Here is a 20,120-nt window from a genome sequence, read left to right on the forward strand (position 1 = left end):
AAAATTATTATACAACATTCTCCATTCAATATTCTGTGCTATTCTGTGAATTTCCTCTGACTTATTAAAATAGCATGGGAGCACAAACATATGTTTTTCATTTGAATCATATACGTATCTTAATGTTCTTATCAAATGAAAAGAATATCTGAAATTCTAGTACTAATTGTATTCCAAGTTCCTATTTTGTTGTAAGGTGATAATATGTGACATTCGCACTTCTTTTAAAACCAGCTGGTATGGTCTCTTAGAAACTTTCTCACATATTATTATTCAATAAAGGTCTTTCTTATCTCCCGTCCTTTGCATACAATTGTGAACACTAGGTAAGACTGCGCTAAGTTGCATTACATTGGTGAACGATAGTTACGAAATATGGATCTTTGGCTTGTATCTAACATTTTTGCATAATTATTAATTTATTTTACACAATTATTACAGAATGTGTATTTTGGAAGCATTTCTGCTATCCGAATGAAACCAAAATTGGACACAAAATTATATTTGTAGTCCCAATATCGCATATGGAATTTCATTGATTTAAATTAATGTTCTTATGAGATATTGTATGTACATGTTTTCGAAAATACAGATTGACAAAAGATCAACCCTTTGATATACTTAGTTCAATTTTTGATTATAATCTACATTTTAGATACTAAATTTGTGCATTAAATTTTGCCTTTCAAGCTCTGTAAGTTTGTAATTATCGAATTCACGTGTACTCAAATATCAAGCCATGCACAATTCCTCTGAACAGGTTTTGTTCAAAATTTGGTTGAAATTTGATATAAAACAATATACCAAATTTCATCCGTCTAGCTGAAAATATTTCTGAGATATATATTCATAGACAGTCATGATATCAAAAATATATTCTTCCAACTTTCGTGTTCGAATTTTTCGATGATTGCGATACTTTCTTTATATTCGTTTACGAGAAAATAATAAAAGAATTATTTTTATTTTTTTAATGGATATATTTCAGTTTAAAATTAATATTGCAATATTCTAATATAAGAAACACTTTATGTACATTTACCTCCAATTTCTGTTCATAAACTCTTGGATATTTTTTACTACTTAAGGTACCGAATTTCTTTATATCCTTAAATATTTTCCTAGAAAATTTCTGAGTTAAAAGTATTTTAGATTTATCTCCCATTTATTCTCTGGAAGTAAGAGAAATATAGCTACTATACTATCTTTATGGAGCTCGAAATGTGACCGCAGTTAACTTAATGGTATCTATCATCATAATAATATTCCCTCTCATTGAGTTACTAAGAACTTCTCGAATTTGAGATTTCTTGAAACCAAAACTACCAAGGAAATTTCATTAACATATTACTATATATTTCTTAGAAGAAGTGAAATAGTTATCGAAAGGCTCAGAAAATTGCATTCTATTTTTCTGGAAATTTTTAGATGCAGAATAAGGATTAAAACAATTCTTTTTTAAACAATCTTCTTTAAAAAAAATTTGGTTTTCAAGTGGAAATTTCTGATTATTTATTCAATCCATATAAGAATATGCATCTATGTACTTCAAAAGTTTAAAGATAGGCAATCCATGTCAGTATTCAAGATGTTAAATAATGCAATGCATTTTATTCTGTTATACTCTTATTACTGTTATTTTATATTAGACAATAATTAAATGATAATATCATCAAACTTGCAAGGTATTGTATTTTATGGAGCTATTTTATGTGTCTGTGTGCGCATGTGTGCACGTGTGTGTGCGCATGCTTGTTTGTGTGTGTATGTTCCTGTCCGTCTATCACATTGAAATTGTGAATATGTAACAAATTTTGAAAGAAATCCATCAGTTAGAATTCTGTCTACCTGTACAACCTTGTATTTGACAGCTATAACTTAATACCGCAGTATGTATTTTAGTGCGTTTATTGCTATAATTTCAGAATTTGAATAAAATTTAAACAAAATAATTTCTTGTTCATAAATAGAATAGTTCTATTTATGATATTACATAAAAATTGTAGATTTATACATGTGCATGCATTTAAATGCAATTACCCATAAACATAACAAGAAAAAATGAAATTTAGCTTTGATCTTAAAATTAAAATTAGGCATGCATACCAAATGTTGGTTTCCACTAGACAATAGGAATATTTTCTAAATGCACAATAGACATTTTTCTTAATATCTTGAAATTAGAAACAAAATAGTACACCATCTTCCGTAAACTAGAGGAAAAAATAAAAAAGAACCAATAGTAAATCATGACTTCTTGATTATTTGATTTTAAAGTATCTATAATAATCAATTCGATTACAAATTTACCTAATGCATCAAATGAGTAACATATATTTTTTAAATATATACAGTAACACGTATTTAATAATTGATTCATCAATGTTTCTATTTGCTTTCTATCAATTTTGAAGAATGCCTAACTAACATTAGATTGAAATAAATTACGAGATAAATTAAAAGCGAATAAATAAAGCTATATAATTAATCCACTAATTTCTATGTGGAATAAGAATACAATGAATAATTTCATTAACCAATAAATGCATCTCTTAATTCCAGCAGAAACAATGCTTCAAGGAGCAAACTTGTTAATAGTTTTTTTTTTAAATCTTCATCGATTTACTTAATTCAAACAACTTCTTTGATAAAATTTAAATCTCAGTTATTATCTTAATTGCTTCACAAAACTCTTCACCTCTTCTCTATTAAGGATTTTTAATGATCCAGACAAAGGATTCTGCATCTTCCCTATATTAATCTCAGCTGTTGTTCTATGAAAAGGTCAAGTTTTGCTGCAAAGGTCAGCTCGGTGATTTCATTTTAATGCAACGCTTGTGAGTTTTGGAGCATGACGAGGCCATGCTCTAACACTTCCGAGTAATCCTTAATTTTGAAAGTGACATTCACTTGCCCGAAAAGTGATGAGAGAGCAGTTTTCGTCACTTAATAACTGGAATGTCACTTAATAGGCAGCTGACCTTATGGGAAAATGTGGCTTGATTTGTTTGGTGTTTCTAAATTAATTCTGTTATGGTAACCATAGCAAAATGATATAACTAGATTTATTTGGTATTATATTAATCAAGGCTCTAATAGAACCTAAGTCTTGATAGTATCAATGTAGAATTTGAAAATATATGGTTTGATTTGTCACTTAATATACATCTGACTTTATGGGGAAATATAACTTGATTTGTTTGGTGTTATTTAATTAATGCTGTTATAGTAACCGAAGCAAAACGAAACTGGACAAATATGATTTGATTTGTTTGATATTATTTAAACCAATGTTCTAATAGGACCTTAATCTTAATAATATCGACATGGCATTTGAAAAATATGGCCTGATTTATGTTCTTTAATAGGCATCTGACCTTGTGAAAAAATATGATTTGATTTGTTCGGTGTTATTTAAATTAATTCTCCAATAGAACTTTAGTCTTAACAGTATCAATGTGGAATTTGGAAAATTGATGTCACTGCTTTATGTTATTTAATACATATCTGACCTTATGTAAAATATTACTTGATTTGTTTAGTGTTATATAAATCAATGCTGTTTTAGTAGTAAAATTGGGAAAAAATGACTTGATTTATTTGGTGTTATTTGGACCAATGCTCTAATAGAACCTTATTCTTAATGGTATCGATGCGGAATTTCAAAACATACTGCATGATTTATTTGCATTGTTTAAATATGTATTGCCATGGTAACCTTTGTCGTAACGATAAGTAAGAGGAATTAGAAAATTGCGATTTATTTGGTGTTACTGGAAATACCTTTAGCCGTAGTTTTATCGCTAGCAAAAGAGAATTTGGAAAAAAGGACTTGATTTATTTGATGTTAAATTCATTCGAGACTGCTTCTCTAATCGTAATAGTAGCTCAATGGAATCGGAAAAATATGAGTTGGTTTAATTTGAATGTTTTGAAACAATGCTTAATAGTGGCTGCAGCCTTATTGGTACTAAAATGGAATTGCAAACATTTGACGATTTAACTGATGTTAAAATATTGCCATAATGGGGGACGCAATGTGGAATTTTAAAAATATGATTAGATTAGTTAGTACTATTTAAATCAATGTCAATCTGAAAGCTAAGTGAAATTGGAAATGTACAGTGATTTATTGGGCGGAATTTAAATTAGTCTGTTAAATAGTAGACGAATTGCATTTTACAAACAGAATTTGAAAAACGATATTCAACAGGGAAATATAGTGAGAATATGATAATCACTGATATTATTAAATATATGTTACATATTTCATTCATTTTATTCAATTATATCCATCAACAAAGTTTATTTAAACATAGAATTGGACAGGCTGTTTTAATACTTACCAATTTTGTTCATGAACTTTCTTAATGGAGTTAGTCCATGACATCACAATGCTATTAAAAATGTAACTCTCAAGGTTATATATCTTCTTATTTCACATTTTATTCCGCAATGCCAGAACTCTAATTTTTCTTTTACCATTTAAATTGCAAATAATCTAAGGAAATCTAAGAAAGAAAAATTTTGTTACACATATAATGCAACGGAATCTTCTTTCCTTAGACTTCGATAATGGAAGAAAATCACATTAAACATTTGATTAACTAAGGAATGCATAGGTGGCACGCACATGCATTCTCCTGACTTATTAATGGAAAGTCATATCACTGACTCTCCGACTCGCCCGAAGGCATATGGATCAATAATACTGAATGATTGAACCACAACAAAAACTCCACTGGGAACTGCGGATGAGTCCTATGTGCTATCACCGACCACAATAAAACCCTTCCCTAAAGAAGTACGTCCCATTATCGATGGGAGGAGCCAGATTTCCATCGCTTCGTATACCCTCCAGGGTGGCGAGATCCAACCACCATACCGCAAGCATCTCATCCACATTCGAGGTGCCCCCGGGGGGGGGTCTTATTTATGGAAATAAAGATGTTAATTATTTAAGTTAAAAATCCAATGAATCGAATTCGTTAGTAAAATTCATTCTTTTATTTTACACTTTATACAATTTCTTATAATAGCATTATTTGAACACCAAGTCATGAATAATTTATTAAAACGTTCTTTACAGTTCATATTCCTCATAAGTTAATGTGAAATAGCTTCACATTGTCTTATGAAGAAAAAAATTAATCATCTTAAGAATCAGCTATTAAGATAATACAATACCAGTGTAATCCTTGACTTAGTTTGGAAATGAATTTTATGAAATGATATTTAAATGAAGACACATATAGTCCTTTATTTACAACTATGTTAATCTTACAATGAGATGTACGTTTAATTCGCTCGTGAAAACGATCACCTACTTTCCGAAAATTCTATGTCAGTGATGAATATTAAATATTTTATTGCATTAACGTTGATTTCTATTTATTAACCTTCCACCAGAACACGTAAGTCTTCCCTTATCCCTGATTAACGACCGCATATTTCAAGGAGTGCACATGTCACAGGTTGAGATCTTTTCTATATCCATAATGCTATGAATAGTATTAGATGCTTGTTACTTAGCAAAGCAAGACGAGTTAAATTTGTGCCTTGCTGTTTTATTAAACAGTGGAAATGGATTAAATTTAATGTTACCTTTTTTTTTTCATGGCTTTTGCATCTTTATTTCGTGCCAATAGTGTATCTTTGGGAATATTTTACAGTTCCTTTGACCAACCATGACCAAAAACACTATCGGCCTCACAGCGGTATAATCAAGTAGGTCTTTGCTTGACAAAATAATTAAGTCATTTTCAATCAAAGAAAGTATATCCGGATAAAGTGGAGAAGTGAGAAACCGATCCAAACCCAGAATTTTAAATTTGAATTTAAGTAGTAAAAGCATTTAATTTTAAAAATGCGAATAAATTTAATTTATTAGTGTTTGCAAAATAAATGCACTTATTAGGAAATAACAACATTTTAAAACACCTTAATATGGGTAATTTTAAATTTACTATACTTTCATTTGATATAAATTAAGTTATTTTTGGTCAGATTAACTATTTTATGAAATCATTTTTCCACAAAATATTTTCTTAGAGATCAGATCAGATGTTTCAGTCTTCACGTTATTTCGTTTCTGATATAAATCTTATAACCATTTTTCATCATTAGTATTAATTATTTCGTATCATAATCATTCCATTTAAACGAAAAAAAAATTTCAATACATCCCTTTTAAACAGTAAAAATGTACTATACATGCCAGAAGTTATTTTATTATATTTATATATTAACTATGCTAATTTTTTTTTTATTTTAACATTGATGAGCCAAGAAAAAATGCATTTCCGCAATGAATGATTTTTTGGGGGTAGGTGGTGCTTTGAGACATTATGCAAATAATAAACTATTTTCTGTAAATGTTTAAAGCCATTAAAAAGTTAATCAAAGTTATTCATATATTAAAAATTTTACCAGGAACTTGATATTATTCTTGAAGAAGCATTCATTATTATTCATTATTTAGATTCCAGAAAAAGTGTAACAAAGAGTTGTGCTCTTCCCATTTAAAATCCCCATTTAATTAGCCAAATTTAATGAACATTTAGAAACTCTAAACAAAAAAAAATTAAAATTTGTTCTAAAAGTTTATTTTAATGTATTTTATACTCGGGGATAATGAAGAAAAACATTCAACACACAACATCTTTTGAGCATTTGAATAAAACAGATGTTAGTTTGCATTCTTTTTTCTAAAAGCTTCTAATGAGCATTAATGTTTATTTGTTAAATAAACAGAATACTTCAATAAAAAGAATAAAGATAAAAAACGGGCAGGAACTCCTTTTTTATTTATTTATTTATTTTCTTGATTGTTTGTTTGTTTTTAAAAGATTCGAAAATATACAATTGAATGTGAATTTTTTTCTCAATTGAATCAGATCTTTTGAAAGTATTTTAAAACTCAAAATGAAATTTTCCAAAATGAAATAATTTGATCATCATTTTTGTATTTTAAGGTTTTGAAAAACATCATTTTTTTCTCGGGATTTTGTTTTGAGTTTCAAACAGCTTTATTTAGAACCAAAGTAATGTGTACGTAACCCATTTTTCTTTAAAGAATAAATCATTATTTGCATTTTCAAACTAAAAAATATTAACATTCAACTGAGTAAACTAATTTAAAAATGAAAAATTTCTTTGACTACTTTAATGACATAATTTTATTCGAATTCATTTTTATATTGATTGAATTGTAGTTTTTCTGTACGTTTGTATAGATAAAAGTTTAATTCTTTTATTTATAAATATTTCAAAAGGCAAAATAGTTTTCCTTAAAACTGAGTTGTAAAACTTGAACAAAAATCGATTTCACTGCTTTTCTTAATGAATGGGTGAGTTATTCATCAAAACCTGTTTTAAATTAAAAGATTCTTACACTTTTTTATACTTTCAAAATGAGAATATTTCCAGGCTATATTAGAATTAGTATATAAATTCTGCTAATTTATTTTTTACTATGATTATTTCTAGTTAAAATAGTGTTATCAGTTTCATTATTTGTGTAATAATTCCAGTTAGTATATTTTAATATAGTTAATAATATTACTTAGTATATTTATATAAAAAAATTTTTAAATATGATGTATTTTTAGCATATTTTTGAAACATGCTTTATTTAATTTTTTTCATTGTTTATTAGAAGTTCCTTTATCAAAAATAAATTAATAAAGAGATAAGAATTAGCTCAAAGAACATTTATATTTAGCAATCATTTTTAATAATGAATACTTTTTATTGATTTCTCAAATCAAAATGATTGAAAGTAATAAAAAAAGTGAAACATTTCTGCTAACATCAATTGAAACTTTTACATAAATGTTTATAATAATGAACTGAATTATAAACAAATTGTTAACAAATTCGGGATTTATTATGTTAACAGTCAGGCGGACATAATTTCAATTTTTTTCTCGGATAATTTTAAATGCAGAGACTTGTAGGATGATGAATGAGAAGGATGATTTTAATAATTTTGTACATTTGTATAAAATGAAATAAATAAAGATTTGTAGAACAATTGATTCACTGAGATTTTTGGTACGTTTTATATGCAAGAAATAAATACAATGTTTTTCTTTTATAAATTAAAAAATTAAATATTTTATTTATTCACTTTAATAAAAACTCCCGAACATAAACATGTTAACCATTATCGTAATGGGACTACATTTTATTGTTCTATCACTGCATCATTTTTAACTTTAATGTGCCTTAATTCCTTGCATAACGTGTGTGCGTAGAAATGAAGGAAAACCTCATTAAAGATATTTGAGATTTAATCTCATTAACAGACTTTAACTAAAGCTCAATTTGTTAAATGGAAGTGATAGTTAAATGTAGGAGCACTTAACTTAGGAAAGTTTTTGAATGCAAATGAGATGCGGGTCTCGGATTAAGAAATGTTTAACCGTTACTTTACTTTTATTTGATGTGGATTCTTGTTAGATAAACACAGATTTACTTTCACTAATGATATGAAAGAAAAGAATAAAAATTAAATCTTTAGAGAGTAATCTTTCAATTTCATTAAATTTAATTTATCTACAGTGTTAAAAAGTAAATATTTCAGGTACACATTATCTTTAATCAAAATAGAAGAAATCTTAAATAATATACTTTTTATATGAAAAATAACTCTTTAAATTCTCAAAAGAGAACGAATTAATACTTTTTATAAGGTGTAAATGATTTATTACATAAAAGCAATTAATTGTGGGAAAAAATTAGTTGTCAGATTCAAAAATTGCAACAATATTTTTTTCCTGATTTGATGTCTTACAAAAACCACATTGCATTTACTCCCACCCTATCTAAGTATCCGGAGTAATCTGTATAATCATAATCGCTACCACATGGAAACGAGTTAGATTGAATAAAAATAAAAATTCATCTTTCTTTTGGTTCATTTTTAAATATTTAAGCATTATTTTAATTCATTCCTTCCATAAAATCCTTTTTGTATTCAATTTCCTCTCATGGGATGTTTGTAAAATATGAAAAAAATAATTTTTAATGCTCATTTTCGAATATATGTCTGCAAAGGTCAATGTTTCAATGGCTTCTTAGTAAGAAGCTTACGTTTTGAATAAAAAATTATATACTTATTTACATTTCTTTCCTTACATGGAAAATGTTATAAATTATATCCATATTCCATTACATTAAAAGTAAAAGCAAGTAAAATATATAAAGATTCATTTTTATAACCACTTCTAACTATTTGCAGTACAATGCACAAATATGCTATTTGTTTCGCAGATACTTTTAAAATGAACAATATAACATCAAGAAACATGCATTTTGTCTTACAGGGTTTTATTTTCAGCTTTCAATAAAATGAACGTTATTTTAAAGCTACAACTTTCTAACAATGTAATAAAATGTTAACAAAATTTAAATTGCATGGCTATTTGAGTAAATACCACATTTTATGTGAAATATTTGGAATGTTTAATGCTCACACCCATATAAAAGAGCTATTAAATTGTTTATTTTCCTTGTTTTGATATAGCTTATGAGATGCAAAGCAAACTAATGGTTTAATGTTCATTTAAAATCTTTAATGACAACAGAATTTTATGTTTTAGCTAAGGCAATTTCAAGATGTTGGATAGTTAAATCAAATGAGCTATAACTTGTATTTTATACTTGTTCTACAGTTTATTATTAAATAAAATAAAACCAAAACATTCTTTCCAAAGAGCATTCAATTTCAAAGAGGAGGGCGCATCAAGGAATAAAACTTTTTTTCATGAAAATCATTTCTAATTTTGAGATGCGGCGGAACACGGCTTTTAATTATTTTTGAAGTGGAATCCTCGTTAATTTATAAAATTTATGCGATGCCAAATGGTTTTAGAATAATGCGCGTCAAATTAAGGACGTAGTAAACATCCTGCCGTTGAGAAAGTTTTTAAAAAAACTTAGAAATAATGATAGCAGGAATGTTAAATTTTTTCTTTCTTTTTCTTTATTCCATTTCCTAATTTTCATGCGGATCTAATGTAGGGAAATTTTTAAGGGTCCAGTTATTTTCCGTAAAAATGATGCAGACAATGCATAAAGCTAATTAAGATTGGGAGAGAAATTTTTTACGAATAGCATGGTGGGTATTTTTTTTTTTCAGTTTTAAAGAATATAACAAAGCACTGAGAAATAAAACCAGCAGGTATGGTGTTCCTGAACACTTCCTGGCATTCACTTTAATAAAGATGTTTTCCACTTTCCCTACATAAAATTGTGAACCTTAGGCTGCAAATGTTTTGGAATTGCATGGCATTGGTGAATATAGTTACGAAATATTGATCTTTGGGCGATCTATCATTTTTACTGAATCTATCATGAAACCAAATTTTTAATTAATTAAAGTTCTGATTTAATAAAATTTAAAATCTTTCCTATGTATTAATATAATTATGTGGCATTTCTAATATTTATTTCACATCTAACCAAATTTAAGATATAAAAATGAAATAATTTCGTTTAATGTAGCAGCTACAGTGTGTCTCTGACGAGTTGGCGACTGACCTCTGAAATTTTCAAATAGACAAGTTCAGTTGCTAAAAGAGAGAAAAGTCTGAAAAAGAAAGAAAATCACATAGAAAAAATAAAGTTATAATAAATTCAGTGTGTTGAATTCAGCACCTTTTCTCTGCTTCTCATTACTGATATATCTTCAAATGCTTGATACGTTAGATTGCTTTAATTCAGTTCCAGCCTGCTAACTGCTAAAATAAACTCATCTCATATCAAGAATTAATTACATCACACCCATCAAATCGTCTACGCCATGTTATTCCTGAAAAATTGAAATACATACGGCTCTTCACAACTACTATACACATTATATTGATCTAGGCTATGACAACACTTTTTGTTTTAACATTTTAGATGCAAAATTCTTTCAAAATTCAATTGCTTCTGTGCACTTGACGTGTATTATGTAAACATGCATCGAGAGCGTTTAAATCTTTTTAGTTTAAACTGTAACTTTCAAATTCGTTTTTTTATATGTAGTAAAGAAATATATTTTCATCTGAATTGAAAAATCCATTTTATGTTGAATTTCTATTTAAATACAAACTTGATCTAAAGTACAAATAAATTAATTTTTTATCTTAAACTGGGAAAATCTTTAATTAAGAAGACTGTCATCTAAATAGAAACATTTTAGTACAAAAAAAGAACTGCGCATCACGACAGGCCCGGGATAGCCTATCTGGTAGGGCATTGGATTCACGGCCCGTGGGTGGCGAGTTCGAACCCCGCAGGCCGAAGACTCTCCGTGTGTGCGTGGTGGCTGGCGCACATATAAATCTGTCGTGATCACAAAGTCCTTCATGTTAAGAGAACTACCACTGGAGGTACTGGATCAGGGGTGATCGTTCTCTGATTCGGGTATAAATTGCCATCTGTGGATGAGTGAATGAAATGCATGAATGAAGTTTGTCCAGTAAAAAGGGTTGTGTCATGTGTGTAGCTAAGTCGTATCTTGGCCCTAAATGGTGCTATTGAAAAAACCCAGAGACGCACCCTTGGCTTAAAATCACTGACTTTTAAAGTCAGTGGGCTTGTCCATGGCAAGTGCCATTAGAAACAACAACATTTAAACATGCCATTTTATTTTATTCTTTTCAAAAGAAAGTGGAAATACATTTTTTTAACTTTTGAATTCTAAAAAAAAAAAATGTTTAACGGAAGAAGAAAGAAGAAAGAAAGTAGTAATACAGAAGAAAGACTTCTTATATTTTATATAAAAATTTTGACAGAGCATTGTTTACTGCCTGTTATATATCCGTACAAATTATTTTAAAATTATGACTAATCGAAAAAAATAAACTAAATAACATTTAAATACTACTATGCTAATATTTTTCATTACTCTTCTCTAAAAACAATGACGTCTTTAATTTGTTGTAATATGTATAGACAATGAACTTTCCATTTTTAAAAGTAATCAGAATTTGATATCCTATTATTCATTTCATAAATTATCTAGATAAATTTACAACCTCTTGAAGCATTTGTACTTTTTTACGATTTTATTATTTCATTTATTAAGTTTTTTTTAATTTTATTAATTCATTCAATACTAATTATGTTTATTTTCTTAATTTCTTTGCTCACTTTGGGGACTTTGAATTACTCTGTTTCAGCTTGTCATAATTTTAAAGTTTAGTCTTTATCTAGTCTTTTAAATCTAGTCTTTATTTTAAGATAGCTCTATGATTCTATTTAAATTATTTAGTCAAAATTAGTATAAAACAGAGAAAACATCATATGACCGAGTATTTAGGATGGACGTCATCCTGTTCAAATTAGTACAAAACATATGAGTACCTGATAATCACAAACATTCAAATTTTCCCTTCAAGATGACTAATTTGAAAGGTCCTTATTATAATAATGTCTCGGTTCACTGATACTGTGTGCATTCAAATTACCTATCACAACATCGAATTTCAGTACTAAAATAATCAAGTCATTCCCTTCATCCGCCTTGATGTGACTTTTCCCTCGTATTAACAAATTGATTAAATGACACCGATTCTTAAGTTCCGAAGAAGTGCAACTACGAAGACATAGAAGGTGTGTTATAGTCTACATTTATATCTGGTAAGGAGAAAGAAGGGCAAAACATAGGTGGAGGAGAAATCTATTTATAGTTTCAAGGATGACACTGGATAATTATTCAATGGAAACAACAGATTTCATATATGGCAAATATATTTCCACCTATTGATTTGATAAAACAAGGTGGAGCCAGATTTTATTTTTAAATGATAATAAATTCGGATATTCGTTTTATATGTTATTACAAAAATAACTCATGCTCACTCCTGTTTGCCAAATTTGTGTACAATTCACAATTCTAAATTTCTTAAAATTCACAATCAATTTTGTTGCCTCAAAACTTTAGAATACTTTCAATGAAAATAAAAGAATCGATCATAAAAGGAAGTATTCCAAGAAATCAGTACCATACGACTCTAGCGACTCTAATTATCACATAGAAAATTCTAAAATTTTGTTTAATATTTATTTAACGGGAATAACTTATCATATTTTCAGGCAAATTCACCCGATGTAAATTCCAGCCATCGAAAGCATGCTTATAATACATTTGGCACCTTTAGCTTCAGCTGGAAAGAGGCTTTAAAGAGTGTAAAGAATAATATTTTCTATTGTTCGGTTGAACAAGATTGTGCAGTTGAAAGAATTATGAAATCTAAATTTATATACAATTTCTCTGTCTTATTAACTACATTTAGTAAAATATTCTTCATATACTAATATTTTAAATAAAAACATTTGCATTCTTTTAAAATTCAAACTGAATAAGCTGTAAAGTTCTTAATTCCTTATTTTAAGTCGATGAATGATCGTCGTTAAAAAAATATTAAAATCATCTAAAATATTGATACTTTAATCTTCATAAGTCAATTAGATTTTAGAAGTTGAAAGATAGAACTGCTTTTATTTAAAGTGTTTAGTGCTTCAAAAGTATTCTACAAAATAATAAAAATGACGAAATGGATTAAAAAACTTTAAACGAAAGTCTTTCAGCAGTGAATTTTTGACTCAAGCAATATAAAATATAATTTGTTAATGTTTCAAACTAATTTTTTCGAGAAATATATTTCTATCTGTAACACTTTAAAAATTATCTTTCAAGTCAAGATAAAAACACAAACCTATATACTTAATATAACTAAAGTTTTCAGTGATTTTTCAAGTAAATATAGCATTACAACCCCTATTTATTTATTTCTCAACAACATCTCGAATCGCAGGTGTTTCTGAGAAAAAATAAACTTCACTAAATAGAAAAGAAATAAATCAGATAATGTAACAGGATCAACGAAATAGGAATAGAAAAGATGCAATTATTGATTAACTATTTTCAAATATCTCTTCAAGATAATAGAGAAAGCTTTAATTGGTTTCATCTGTTTTCAATACGTATTATAATTACATTGAATTTTCACTCAATTGAAATTTTATTTTGCTCTTATGCAAATGATGATGAATAAATATTTGCAATTATTTATCAAGTCCAATTGCAATTCCAATAGAATGTTACTATTTTAAGTTCAAAGTTCAGATTCTAATTCAGCAAAGCTCAAGTTAATTAAGTTTTTACAATTAAAAAATACAAAACTTAAAAGGTTTGTTTCCTTTTTATGTAAAAGTATGGGAAACAAAATGTAAATTTTTAATGAAATGTCCTAACATTAAGAATTCTTATTGTTATGTTTTCACACAAGCATCATTAAGATCACACAAGCATCATTTTAAAAAGATCAATCTTTAAATTCCATTATAGTAAAAAATAGTAAAAAAAAATCAAATTAAAATATATTTTTATTAGAAAAATTCATTTCGTAATGAAATGACAAAATATTGCGAATAGTTTCTTTCAATACAGATGAAAAAATCCATTGAAAGGCTTATCCTTACTTTGTTTCTAGAGAGCGTTGATAAAAAGCAATTTGTAAGAACAAAGTATATCTTTATTCTCTGTGACATCTTTATGAGAACGTAAATCTGAAATAATCATAATGCTTCTTTTAACAATACTTGGGTGTTAATCACTTGGGGTTGACTAAAGGGAATAACTTTGGTCACTTTATCTTTTATTTTTGTTAGCTCTATTCATTCTATAATGATTAAATATCTAATAAAACTCTCGAAGAAAGGATTGAACTCCTAATAAAGTTATCAAAGCTTTTAACCATCTTTCAAGAACTTGAACTACATCAGTTTAAGCGTGATTTATGTGCATATTTATTTATTTTTTCTGAGAATTTTTTATATCCCATTGTGTGTGTGTGTGTGTGTGTGTGTGTGTGTGTGTGTGTGTGTGTGTGTGTGTGTGTGTGTGTGTGTGTGTGTGTGTGTGTGTGTTGGCATAATGCACGACAGCATACAATATACTTTTTAAGGCACGGTGAGAATGTCCACCTCGGAGCAATTACATTCAAATTTTAATAATGAACAACTAATCAAAATTCACAAAAATTATTTGTACGTCATCCTAAATTGAAAACATTATTTATTAAATGTCACCATTTATAATGATTTAGTCATATATGTTTTTCTATCTTCTATCATTTTTAAAAAGTATTTTAAGCTTATGTTGCTGTTATATATTTCATTATTGAAATCAAACTCAAATATTTTTCATTATAACTGCTGATACTTACTTCTGGCTTTTTCCTATTATTTAAGGTAGTACTAAGAAAATCCAACTTATTTTTCCATGGATCTTCTTACCCTGCTTTAACTTCAGCTTCAACATAATCTAAAACATCAGAAAATCGGTGAGAAAGGCGATGATAAAGTTTCATATCTACAAATAAGAAAGAAGTCATGTTAAATGAAAGCGTTTCTAAACTAATATTTTTCATGCACTCGGCATGAATGATAAAACAACCACTTAATGATGATCATGTTAAAAGGCCATTATTTGCTAAAAACCAGGGTGAGTGGTTCGTAGTATAGTAAAGAAAGTAGTTGTGCATGACTAACTGCATGCCATGTTACGAAATAACCTATTAGCTTGTGGTCAAAGACGATTTTTGGTGATTGATTGATCACTGAATACAGATCAATAAACGATCAGCCTCTTGATGGATTTGAATCCAAATTTGAAACAGATTTACAATTTAATTGCTAAATTTATAAAACAAATTATTAATCTAGCTTTTCCTGTTTATTTGTAACCGCGTATGAGAAGAAACGTGCAGAGAGACTTTCTCTAAATGGATTTCGTTTGAAACTTAGTAGAAATCTGAAAATTTGCTTTAAAGACTCCTTACCAAATTTTATCTGCCTTTTTCAAAGTGTTTTAAAATTGTAATGCTCGCAGATTGGTGAACATAATTATAAAAATGATTTTTCTGGTTGAGGAATGAGTTTTAAATTTTAAATGTTCAAGATTCTTTTTTTATATAATCCATATCAGGGAAATTAAAAAGATGCTAATTTTTAGTGTAAAGTAAAAATTGGATGGAGAGTTTCTTCAGAAGTTAATCAAAAAAGAAATTAAATTAATCAATATTTTTAATAGCATTATCTAATTTAAAAAAAGAAAACAAAAAAATCAAAACATTTCAGTTGGTTATTTCATTCACAATAACAATATTCCATCTTTGAATTTATTTCAAAAAGCAAACGATTGATGCATGACCATAGCAGCTGAATTTATCTTCTTTCTAAAATCTTTCTGGTTTTCCTATATTCTTTTATATTTCCCTCATTCAAAGCAAGCATTGTTTGTATGACAAATGTCAGAAATTTTTATAAGCATTTCGAACAATAACTATGTTCCATAAAACACTGTATTTTGAATCTATAAAGCTTTACCAGATACAAAGCGACAAATATTAATTACATTGAATTTTCACTCAATTGAAATTTTATTTTGCTCTTATGCAAATGATGATGAATAAATATTTGCAATTATTTATCAAGTCCAATTGCAATTCCAATAGAATGTTACTATTTTAAGTTCAAAGTTCAGATTCTAATTCAGCAAAGCTCAAGTTAATTAAGTTTTTACAATTAAAAAATACAAAACTTAAAAGGTTTGTTTCCTTTTTATGTAAAAGTATGGGAAACAAAATGTAAATTTTTAATGAAATGTCCTAACATTAAGAATTCTTATTGTTATGTTTTCACACAAGCATCATTAAGATCACACAAGCATCATTTTAAAAAGATCAATCTTTAAATTCCATTATAGTAAAAAATAGTAAAAAAAAATCAAATTAAAATATATTTTTATTAGAAAAATTCATTTCGTAATGAAATGACAAAATATTGCGAATAGTTTCTTTCAATACAGATGAAAAAATCCATTGAAAGGCTTATCCTTACTTTGTTTCTAGAGAGCGTTGATAAAAAGCAATTTGTAAGAACAAAGTATATCTTTATTCTCTGTGACATCTTTATGAGAACGTAAATCTGAAATAATCATAATGCTTCTTTTAACAATACTTGGGTGTTAATCACTTGGGGTTGACTAAAGGGAATAACTTTGGTCACTTTATCTTTTATTTTTGTTAGCTCTATTCATTCTATAATGATTAAATATCTAATAAAACTCTCGAAGAAAGGATTGAACTCCTAATAAAGTTATCAAAGCTTTTAACCATCTTTCAAGAACTTGAACTACATCAGTTTAAGCGTGATTTATGTGCATATTTATTTATTTTTTCTGAGAATTTTTTATATCCCATTGTGTGTGTGTGTGTGTGTGTGTGTGTGTGTGTGTGTGTGTGTGTGTGTGTGTGTGTGTGTGTGTGTGTGTGTGTGTGTGTGTGTGTGTGTGTTGGCATAATGCACGACAGCATACAATATACTTTTTAAGGCACGGTGAGAATGTCCACCTCGGAGCAATTACATTCAAATTTTAATAATGAACAACTAATCAAAATTCACAAAAATTATTTGTACGTCATCCTAAATTGAAAACATTATTTATTAAATGTCACCATTTATAATGATTTAGTCATATATGTTTTTCTATCTTCTATCATTTTTAAAAAGTATTTTAAGCTTATGTTGCTGTTATATATTTCATTATTGAAATCAAACTCAAATATTTTTCATTATAACTGCTGATACTTACTTCTGGCTTTTTCCTATTATTTAAGGTAGTACTAAGAAAATCCAACTTATTTTTCCATGGATCTTCTTACCCTGCTTTAACTTCAGCTTCAACATAATCTAAAACATCAGAAAATCGGTGAGAAAGGCGATGATAAAGTTTCATATCTACAAATAAGAAAGAAGTCATGTTAAATGAAAGCGTTTCTAAACTAATATTTTTCATGCACTCGGCATGAATGATAAAACAACCACTTAATGATGATCATGTTAAAAGGCCATTATTTGCTAAAAACCAGGGTGAGTGGTTCGTAGTATAGTAAAGAAAGTAGTTGTGCATGACTAACTGCATGCCATGTTACGAAATAACCTATTAGCTTGTGGTCAAAGACGATTTTTGGTGATTGATTGATCACTGAATACAGATCAATAAACGATCAGCCTCTTGATGGATTTGAATCCAAATTTGAAACAGATTTACAATTTAATTGCTAAATTTATAAAACAAATTATTAATCTAGCTTTTCCTGTTTATTTGTAACCGCGTATGAGAAGAAACGTGCAGAGAGACTTTCTCTAAATGGATTTCGTTTGAAACTTAGTAGAAATCTGAAAATTTGCTTTAAAGACTCCTTACCAAATTTTATCTGCCTTTTTCAAAGTGTTTTAAAATTGTAATGCTCGCAGATTGGTGAACATAATTATAAAAATGATTTTTCTGGTTGAGGAATGAGTTTTAAATTTTAAATGTTCAAGATTCTTTTTTTATATAATCCATATCAGGGAAATTAAAAAGATGCTAATTTTTAGTGTAAAGTAAAAATTGGATGGAGAGTTTCTTCAGAAGTTAATCAAAAAAGAAATTAAATTAATCAATATTTTTAATAGCATTATCTAATTTAAAAAAAGAAAACAAAAAAATCAAAACATTTCAGTTGGTTATTTCATTCACAATAACAATATTCCATCTTTGAATTTATTTCAAAAAGCAAACGATTGATGCATGACCATAGCAGCTGAATTTATCTTCTTTCTAAAATCTTTCTGGTTTTCCTATATTCTTTTATATTTCCCTCATTCAAAGCAAGCATTGTTTGTATGACAAATGTCAGAAATTTTTATAAGCATTTCGAACAATAACTATGTTCCATAAAACACTGTATTTTGAATCTATAAAGCTTTACCAGATACAAAGCGACAAATATATATTCTCCGTTTTTATAAATAAAAAAAGTCTCAATTTTGCATTCTTTCTTCTTTTGCAGAACCATTTTGCAAAGCAATTTGGGACTCCTTCTATTGCTGGCCCTCTACTCAAGCGGGGAGGATTGTCTCTCGACCTTGCTCGGTGATTTTCGCGTCCTTCGACGTCGGCTTCAGAGGGTCCCATTCCAAAGAAAATGGTAAGAACTGTGAAAAGAAACTTTTGAGATGTCCGTAAAAATGCAGTCTTCTTGAGCTTTTTAGTTTTGAAGATGTTTTTCAGGATTCCTCAAAAAAGCAGTTTCATTTTCTGGGATGCTCTAATTCCTTTTAGGGAAGTATCATTGTAAAAGTCTGAAAAAGAATTGATTTTTAACGCAAAAGGTTTTAAATAAAAATATTTAGTGAAATAGAATTTAAGTTCCAAATGTAATGTCTTACAAATATATATTGTTTTCAGATAAAATTGTCTTAGTTTTCATAGAAATTTTTTTATGAAACATATAAATATAGTTGAAACATAAAATAGTTATTTATATTTTAACTAAGATATTATAGAAACTATTTTTGTGCCCTAAAGAGGAGAAATTATATTAAAATAATTTATTACAATGAAATATTTTTTTTTAGGTTTACCATTAAAAACTTGTTTTAGACTTGTAGAATGGTTAATTAGACATTTACATAAGTAAATTACATAAAATTGATAAACATCTGCTAAATGTTGAAATGTTGAAATTTTATTTTCAATAAGCTTTTCATCTATGTAAGACAAAGATATTTTGGTTTTTCAGCTGAAAAACCAAACATCAAAACCAAGCACTAACCCTTTCAAACTATGAAAGAGTTATTGTTTCAAAAAATTGTGCTCAATCTAAACATATTAGCATAAAGTAACTAAAAATATTTCATATCTCCCTTACTTTTCATTTATAATAATACAGATTCGGACTTCAATACCGACTTCCTGGCATAGGGGTAGCGCGTCTTCCCCGTTATCTGGGCGGAATGAGTTCGAGTCCCGGTTCGGGCATGGCTGTTCTTCGTCTGTTCTATCTGTGAGATGTGTGAATGTACACCCCCCCCCCTATAAAAAGAAGTAAGCGAAAGATGCAAGCGAATGTGATGCTTGAGTATATAAGTCGTACTCTTGGCCCTAGTGGGCGCTACTAAAAAACAAGAGACGCTCCCCCACAGGCTTAAATCGCTGTCGTCGTAACAGCGGGCTTGTTCATGGCAAGTGCCATAAGAAACAACAATAGGACTTCAATTCATATGGGAAAAAA

At 28.1% G+C, this 20,120-nt stretch overlaps 1 protein-coding gene across 1 annotated transcript in view; it reads left to right on the forward strand.

Annotated features, from left to right (window-relative positions):
- Positions 1–17,892: 17,892 nt before the first annotated feature.
- Positions 17,893–20,120, forward strand: part of LOC129980643 (corticotropin-releasing factor receptor 2-like) — a 208,248-nt gene continuing 206,020 nt past the window's right edge. The window contains exons 1-2 of the mRNA XM_056091023.1: positions 17,893–17,931; positions 18,866–19,034. Coding sequence (XP_055946998.1) covers positions 17,893–17,931; positions 18,866–19,034 — 208 coding nt within the window. The remainder of the gene's footprint in view (positions 17,932–18,865; positions 19,035–20,120) is intronic.

This window comes from Argiope bruennichi, chromosome 8 (assembly GCF_947563725.1).
Source record: "Argiope bruennichi chromosome 8, qqArgBrue1.1, whole genome shotgun sequence".
NCBI classification, from domain to species: Eukaryota; Metazoa; Arthropoda; class Arachnida; order Araneae; family Araneidae; genus Argiope; species Argiope bruennichi.